The following is an 8687-nucleotide window of genomic DNA, read 5'->3' on the forward strand; positions in this document are numbered from 1 at the left end:
GTTGCATACACCAAGGTTTAATGAAGCTAGGGACATGGATAGCACTCGTCTCAAGTAAGTTTCTTGATCTTAAAATTTGAAATCAACAATGACATAGAAGGTTATGCCTACAGATAAGAATATGAATCTTGAACTAGCTAAATTCGTAAGGGTAAAGGGGAAAAAGTTAGCTTACGAAAGGAAGGGCACACATTTTTCTAAATGAAAGAACATTTGCCCCTCAACAATTGATCTAAAAAGTCCCACAACTCCTTAAGTGCATGAAGTGGCCTCCAAAAACTATTTTAAAGTTTAATTGTATATAGAACTCCGGAAGGGTAAGGAAATACTTGAAGGTTTTTTAAAAGTCTCAAATTTATCTTTTAGCTTATTTATTTTCAACTCAAACTAGTTCGAGTAAAAAATTTGCTCTATTGTCATCCCTAACAAGAAGACAAACTAAAAAGCATTTGAAACTCAACCTCACATTCAAATATCAAACCTTCTTTCTCTTTCTCTCTCTCTAGAATTCTCCATTTCTTCTTGGGGTGATATTGGATAGGTGGCTTCTTGTATGCCAATAAGATTTCTCGACTGTGGTAATGGTAGTGAGGCCAAGAACATATAGACATTATTTCTCTACCACCATTGTCTAAGGTTTTTTCTAAGGCACCTGAAATTTGAGGAAATATGAGATGGATATGTTAAAGAAATATTTGTATTGAAGGACAATATAAATCTCACATGTGAAAAAAATAAGTTTCATTTATTGAAAATTGTAAATATAATCTCAATTTGACATTTTTACCCCTACACTTTAAAAAAAAAAAAAAAACTTGAATTTTATATGAGGATAAAAAAATTGATGGAGAATATATTTCGTATTTCATAGAAATTATTCTTTTAAATGTGTGAGTATTTCATCCCTTTTAACTAAATAACCCTATATTAAAAGAGAGAACTAACAGGGCATTCGTTATGTTTGTTTCCAACAAAATCAAATGGTCATGCAATTTCATGATGTAAGGAAAGCTATATTTATAATTTATTTTAAATAAAATATTATTATCTATTTTTTACAAAAAAAAACAAAAAAGAAAACTAATTTATGGTTTTATTAAAATATTAATATCTATGTTATATAATATTTACTAAAATACTATTATTTTTTAACAAATTTATACTTTTATTATATAGGATTAGTATTTTAATATATATTGAGTTTACAAATTTTTTACAAAATAAAAAATTTTTTAAAATCCAAAATTTTTCTTTTTAGAAAAAAATTCTTAGAAAATTGCCATTTTTTTTTTTTTTAATCTTGAAAACAAAATTTTAAAAGTAAGTTTCAAAAAATATAACCAAACAGGTCATTAGTGTTTCTCTATAAAAAAAAAAAAAAAAAAGAGTTTCATGCTCATGCAACTTTACTGACCAATTTGCAACAAGTATTTTTTTTTTTTTAAAATAATATTATCTTTATTAAATCTTTGTAAAATCCATCTTATTAATTATTAAAAAAATAAATAAATTCTGAATAGGATGACACCTGTCCATTTTCATTTTGGAAAAACAAATCATAGCTGAAATAATGTATGGCAGCAAGATTTGCAAAACCTGGACCAATCGGATCACAGGTAAAAAAATAGAAAACGGCAAAAAAAAATGTCTCCACTCTCTCCCAACAGCCAACGATCGTCGTTACGTGTTTCTGAGCATCCATGGCGATTTCTCTCTCCACTACGATCTTGCCCAACACCATCCAACGCAGCAGAATCACCATTCTCCTTTCGCCACGTGTGAGTCGCAATCTCGGCTTTTCCCTCTCCTTCAGACCCTGCAACGAAAGCATCGAACTCTCTTCATCGAGAAGTGTCATCACAGCCTCCGCCGCCTCCGGTTCTCCTGGCAAGTTCCTGACTCTTCCTTTATTTTGTTGCGATAAAAAAAGCCCAAGAAAAAAAAAAAGAGAGAGAATTTTGAATTACTGTTATTTGTTGTTTTCCTTTTTCTTTCTCGGTGACCAAACAGAGAATTCAACCAGTCCAAATAGCCGTGTATGCGGCTTATTTATAGGGAATTATTTTGTTTTACTGATTTTTAAAGAAGTTTAAGATTGGAATTTTTATTTTTTCTTCTCGGGTTCAATTTCTGAGCACCAAACATAGCGTAAGTTAAATTAAATGCTATTAGAGAGGTAAATTACATCCAGTCTTCGGAAGATGTGAACTGGTTTGAAGGCACTTGATAATTGAACGTGTTAATGTAACCAGGAATTGAATCTTCCACTGTTAGTGATGATACCACGAACTTATTGGATAGAGCGCAAGTGTTTGATTTGAATGGAAACGGGATTCCAATTTCTGATTTGTGGAAAGATAGAAAAGCTGTGGTGGCATTTGCTCGCCATTTTGGGTGTGTTCTGTTTTTCAGTTTTATGCATCCAATTCATTATGAACCTTTGCTTATTAAAGCTTCTAGAAGCACTTGCACAGATCACTCTATTTATTTCCTTTATATTGTTCTTGATTATTTACTGCAGATGTGTTTTTTGCCGCAAACGGGCTGATTTGCTTGCCTCTCAGAAGGTAATGATGCATAAGCAGGATGTTTCATCTTCATTGTATGGGCTGTCCTTCTTGATTTTTAGATTGATTTAGCATTGGTTAGTTTCACAAAAAGTAGGGTGCTCCGGATTTATTTGATACCCCACATCTGGGAGGCAAGAACTTTTGGAAAATACTAGAGGAATTCGATATCCACCGAGTGTTTTTCTTGATTTTTAATATTGTCTTGTACCATGGTTTTCTAGAAATGCCATTAGGATAGGAAGGTTACTTCTGTTTCAGTAGGGATTTTTTATGTTCCTTTTGGTGATGGTGGATGTTCTTCCACCTAAATATTTGCATTAAATCCTTCATTAAACACTTGTTTTCTTTTATTTTTCTTTCTTTTTTTCTTTGCTTTTCTTCTTTCTTAAAAAAAAAAAATTTGCGTTGGTTTTTGGGTTGGATGAGACCACTCATTCCCACTTGCAAGTGACGTCTGAACTCTGTACCACAAAACCCAAAATCAAACCGATGGTTGTTGAATCTTGTGCTTGCTTACCGTAGGGAGATTGGCCGGCATCCTCTGAGACTATCAATGGAAAGTGTTTCATTTTTGACAGCAATTCATCATTTAATATCATGGTTCTAATTTGTTGACAGGATAGAATGGATGCATCTGGGGTGGCACTAGTTTTAATTGGACCTGGTAGCATTGATCAGGTATATACTGAGAAAGCTTATTGAGTTGTTCCTTAATATTTGTGATCGCATATCAGCTAATGTGATGAGTAATATATATGGTGATAGGATGTAACAGTATTTGTTGGACTCTTCTTATTTTTAATTGCAGTTTAACAAAATTTCAGGAAAGTTTGACTATCAAATTTGGGTTAACAAGGACCGTCTTCATAATAAAACTTGTTGTAGTCATTGAACATATCTTGCTAAACATGTATTTCTTTCTGCTTCTTCACTGGAATTGATTTCTGCAAGCCTCAAATTGCAAAAATTTTTCTTTCATTGCTTCATGCTAATACCATGTACCTTTTTTATAACCATTAGCAATAATTTTGATGTAGGCAAAAGCATTCTCTGAGCAAACAAATTTCAAAGGAGGTATGATTCTGAAAAAACTTGATAAGTCTCTCATGGATCTCCACGAGGCCAATTTCAAATGGCAACATGTGTATCATGAGAAGTAGTAATCCTTACTGCAAGAGAGTAATTTCTTAGGGTTTGTCTTATCACTTGTTTGTCATGCCATCTCACAGCGATGAGTCTCCATAACCAAAGCAAAGTTTTTACTGCTTTAAAGAAGCAGTAATCAGCGTGCTTGGCTAACTCGGATTTGCCTGTTCACCTTGTGGAGATTTCAGGGGTCCATCCAGAAGTTGTTGACATTTCTTACCTTTTGATCTCTTCTGAAATGTATAGTTTCTACAATAGTTTTGTGTTTCTCCTTGTTGCTGCTAGGTAATAGAATCTGTTGTTGGTTTCAGAAGTGTACGCAGATCCTAGCCACTCGTCATATGAAGTACTGGGATTTGTTTCTGGAGTTTTAAGCACATTTACTCCCCAGGTACTTGAGAAATGCTGTGTTACGAATGCACACATTCTATCTCCTTGTTTAAATATAAGAATGCTAGCAGCTTATACATGTGATAGTCTCAATTTTTGGGGTTTTTTAAAGTGCAATTAGCTTTAGTTTCTAAGTTGCTTCCATAACATTTTAGGCAGGTTTAAAGATTATACAATTGTACATGGAAGGTTATCGACAGGACTGGGGGCTTTCCTTTCAAAGGGATACTGTGACAAGAGGAGGCTGGTATGTAAACTATCTTGATAAGTGTTATTAGAATCATGCCTGCATGGTTATGATGGGATTCACAAATCCTCACCTTGTAAAAGAAATGTTAAATTTTAAACTCCTTAAAACTGTCTTTTTATTTCTTATTTTTTATTTTTTTATTATAGCCAAAAAAATTAGAAAGATATTAAGAAGAGCCTTACAAAATAGAAGTGCAATTCACAGAGCATCAAAGGAAAAAAAGGGATATAAACACAATAATCAAAGGGCTGAACATCCTAACCCTGACCCAATCCCTCTATAGATCAAAGAGAGAGAGGTCAGTCCCCCACAGGATCCTAGCACAATCCAAAAAAGGTCCAAGGAGAAATTCCTTCAACACCTGAGCTGAGACTCCTTTCTCTTGAAGCTCCGTGATTATGCCCCCTCCATAGGCACAAGCATAGACAGAAAGGAGGCATCCTCCAAATCCTTCTGGATATCTTCCCCCCACCAGTACCATGCCCTTAGAATGTAAGTCTTTCAATCATGTTATCATAGAGAATTATACTCAATACAGCATACCTATAAATTAAATGATGAACAGAAAATCAGAAGTGCGACAAGAACAGACTAGTTGATATCTTCCACTAACTGAATGCCTCTTAACATTCCTCAACACGTTTGTGGTGACAACTTATAACTTGAGTTGATAACCACTACATGCTTAATAAAAAAACCCTATCTAAACCATTCAAAATATATTATGCTTCAATTACAAATTTCCATGCGAAGTTTACCATTTTTAGTCGTTCCCATGATGTTTCATTTGAATAAAGTGATAGTAGCAGCAGTAAATGTGCACAGAACTGCCAAAAAAATCTTGCAATAGCCTGTGCCCATTTCAGTGGGTTAAACTATAAAATTGCATGGCATTGGCATAGTTCTAGTTATACCTACTACTTACTTTTTGCTAGCTTTGTTATATGTAAGTATTTTGCTGTATTACCCAAAATGAGAACTAATGGTGATAGCCAGAATATGTTCTTCTTCTCAAGGCCAATCTCAATACCTTCTGTTCATTTTAAACAAAAACATTTTAACAGCTATATAAAATAGGCTACTTTGTTGTGGTTTTCTCAGGCAGCAAGGGGGAATCATTGTTGCAGGTCCTGGTAAAAGTAACATCTCATACATCCACAAGGTTTGTCCCTTCTACTTCTATCCAGTTCTCTCTCTTTTTGCTTCTAGAAATAACCATGTGAATCCATCAATAAGCCTATCAGAGGAAAAAGAATAACAATAAAAATTAGATTCTTTTGTTGGTAATAAATGATAATTGCAAATACATTCATCTACATATGTTAATTTAGCAATGTGTCTCTCATCACTTCTTTGAAATGTGGCATTTCAAAAGTTGAAAAATGATCCGAGTTTTGTTTTAAGGGATTATGTTGGCAATCTTCATAATGACTCCATTTTGGATTACACATTCTCATTTGAGGGATACTTTGCTAGTTTCCTAATATATCATTGTACATTTGTCGAGTTGATTAGGACAAAGAAGCAGGAGATGATCCAGATATGGAAGATATTTTGAATGCATGTTGCTCATGAAGCAGGAAATGAGCCAGTAAGGTGCATCTTAACCTTCTCTATGGTTTTACTTATGTTTACAAACTGTATCTACCTTTGCCACTGACTTTGAGGTCGAGGAGTAAGAACTAACTGCCTACTTGTGTTCCAATCTTCAAGTCTTTGAGACTAAGTAGTAGCTTGAGGAGTGAACTGGCAGTCTTGCCCATGGGTCAAGGTTGAGATTGGGATTACAACACCAACCCCTCCCCCTTCTTCCCTAACCATCCACATGAAAGGATAACAATAATTGTGGAGGATGATTCCATCCATGGCCCATGTGATAGTAATTCGTAAGAGAAACAGAACTTTACCTGACTTAAAATAAGTTAGAACTAGACTGAATAAATACAGTAACCTTACCAAATGTTGATTCCCTAAGCATGAGTACTAATAATTTCAGAGTTCCTGTGAGCTTGTCCACTGAGCTGACTAGCTAGGCTGCATAGCTATCCTGGATGAACCCGATCCCTTGTTAGATGTAGTTGTAATCCCGCTAAAGGAACATGACCAGACAATCCAATACGTGGTTGGCATAATCCAGTGAACCCATCAATATTTGCAGCCTAATACATCATCAAGTAAGAAATTGTAGTGCTTTCTGTTCCTCTACATGCATTGAGAAAACATATAAAATGGGAAATTAGAGAAAAATGATGAAGATTTTTTATTCCCTGGCAATAATAAAAAAATTAAATTTTAAAAGGAAAAGAAGCTATGCACCTCAGCAGAAGTTCCTTTGTTATAACTAAATTTTGTTCATAAGGAACAAAGTTTTTGGGCTAAAATTTTGACTCGCACAAGTAGCACCAGACCATGACCCTGCAATTTCATGATAGAAAAATGATTCGAGCCATACAAATTTTACCGCCCATAATTGTACAATTTTTGTGGTCTATGTAAAAAAAAAATAACTGATGGCAAGGCTCCTGACTACCAGAGAATCAACTTGGAAGAATTTGGTAAAAGTCCTGTGACTAGTAGGCAAAAATTGGAAAGAAAAGAGAACACAATCTCTAGATTCCATTTGTTATTTAAGTTGCTGGTGATTTGTTCCTCATTTGTATAAAACCCTTTTCATCTGTATTTCCCAGTAGCTGTGATGAAATATATAATTCAAATTTCTACAAAACCTTATAAGACAACTGCTGATGAGCTGATCTGATCTGATCTTTGGAGTTTGTCTAATTAGTTTCAGGACTTTACAGGTTTAAATTATAAATGATGTTCCCAGCCATTCTCAATGTAAATAAGACAAGCTAACATTTGGTTATTTTTATTTTTTTCATTAGTGTAGTAATGGGTGGTAGGGGTAGCAATAGCTGCAGGAGAGAGGCGATAGCACAAACCATGACCCACCACAAGCAGTAGGCTTTTCTTGTGCTTACCATGAAAAAAGAGACATTAGTGTTGATGATACAACCTGCTTATGAACAGGCTTTGACAAAACTAGGAGAACCTTGCCTGCATTGATAGCTTAAAATCTCAGGCTTCAGCAACAAAGACAAACTTGATTCCTTTTAAGTAATAGTTCAGATTCATGAATTCAACTTTCTTTCTCTGTTTCAGGCATTTGCAGAGTGATGCTGATTTGTCAGGAGATCACCTTCCTCGATGGCATCTGAAGCAAGTTCTGTAGAAACACGTGTTTTGTATTAATGTGAAGCTGTTGATAGAGATATATATATGTACAAAATTTGGCTCCCAAACATGCTGATCTAAGTTACTTTGTTGCTCTTATTTGTAGCCATATGAATTTGTCTAAGCCATGCATAGTATGTGACAGAGAGAAAAAGATCCCTGGTCCCTGTTATGATGCTAGCTCAATTAAGAGGCTTGTCTTACCTTTTTGTTGTCAGCCCAGCCTCATTCATTTCTTTTAAGGCTATCATATTTTAAATATAATATCCTCATTCAGTGACAAGAATTTGAGAAAATTAAAATATTAATATGATAGGTGTAGAGTGATTTTACTTTTAAATATTAAAGTTCCATAAACCCCCAATTTTCATTTAAATTAAATCATATTTGATACATGGCAGAAATTGGAATACTTGATGCGCGTTGTGCCCACAGGCATCTTGCGTAGGGACCCCCTGCGTACCATTTGACTACAGCCTTCAACGAGTGCTCTCACACTGCTTCCTGAGCTTTCCATTCCTGCTGTTGAAACCTGCAATTTTTCTAGGGAAACTTGCGTTTTGACGGGGTTATTTGGTAAATATATACTTTTGAGAACCCTACTTTTTGAAATCTGAAAACCAATTTTTAATTGAAAAATTATATCTTTTTTATGCACTTTGAGCCGCCTACATTTTTTATACCTAGATTGCCCCTTTTTTTTTCCTTTTTTTCCTCCCATAACCACCATCCGCCTCTCCCTCCCGTGAAACCGGCCGGCCGGTGTCATCACCGGCAGCCACTAATACCTCGTTTGATTCCCAAGAAAATCCATCCCCCATTCGATTTCCGGGAAAATTCATCCTCGTTTGATTTCAGAGAAAATCCATGCAAAACCCCCAAGGAAATCCAAAACAATTGTTTTTTTTTGCTCCCTGTGTTTTCTGGATCTGTTCTAGGGTCTCTTTGTTGTTGTGCCATTGGATTTAAATTTCACGAACCCTAAATCCACGATTTTTGAGCCAGGCTGAAAAACACAACGACGGCGGCGGCGAAAGCAAAAAAAAATCCCCGTTTGATCCCAAGAAAATCCATCCCCCATTCGATTTCCGGGAAAA

General features: G+C 35.0%; 1 protein-coding gene across 2 annotated transcripts; it reads left to right on the top strand.

The window, feature by feature from the left end:
- The first annotated feature begins 1613 nt into the window (after positions 1 to 1613).
- Positions 1614 to 7807, top strand: LOC117921157 (thioredoxin-like protein AAED1, chloroplastic). Of its 2 annotated transcripts, none has more exons than XM_034838964.1 (10): positions 1614 to 1887; positions 2253 to 2394; positions 2522 to 2567; positions 3189 to 3248; positions 3608 to 3644; positions 4028 to 4107; positions 4262 to 4353; positions 5458 to 5518; positions 5872 to 5952; positions 7519 to 7807. In XM_034838964.1, the coding sequence occupies exons 1-9, from the start codon at positions 1701 to 1703 to the stop codon at positions 5929 to 5931; spliced, it is 765 nt and encodes a 254-aa protein (XP_034694855.1). In that variant the 5' UTR covers positions 1614 to 1700; the 3' UTR covers positions 5932 to 5952; positions 7519 to 7807. The 2 variants fall into 2 exon arrangements, with proteins under 2 accessions (XP_034694855.1, XP_034694856.1); XM_034838965.1 differs by having other exon boundaries at positions 5872 to 5947.
- The last annotated feature ends 880 nt before the right edge of the window (positions 7808 to 8687 follow it).

The sequence above is a fragment of the Vitis riparia genome, chromosome 8 (assembly GCF_004353265.1).
Source record: "Vitis riparia cultivar Riparia Gloire de Montpellier isolate 1030 chromosome 8, EGFV_Vit.rip_1.0, whole genome shotgun sequence".
Classification (NCBI taxonomy): domain Eukaryota; kingdom Viridiplantae; phylum Streptophyta; class Magnoliopsida; order Vitales; family Vitaceae; genus Vitis; species Vitis riparia.

Excerpts from the sequence above, each read along its gene's own strand:
- LOC117921157 (XM_034838964.1), top strand. The coding sequence starts at position 1,701 with ATGGCGATTTCTCTCTCCACTACGATCTTGCCCAACACCATCCAACGC. Across the intron at positions 2,568-3,188 it reads ATTTGCTTGCCTCTCAGAAG|GATAGAATGGATGCATCTGG; the intron begins GTAATGATGCAT and ends ATTTGTTGACAG. Across the intron at positions 5,519-5,871 it reads ACATCTCATACATCCACAAG|GACAAAGAAGCAGGAGATGA; the intron begins GTTTGTCCCTTC and ends CGAGTTGATTAG.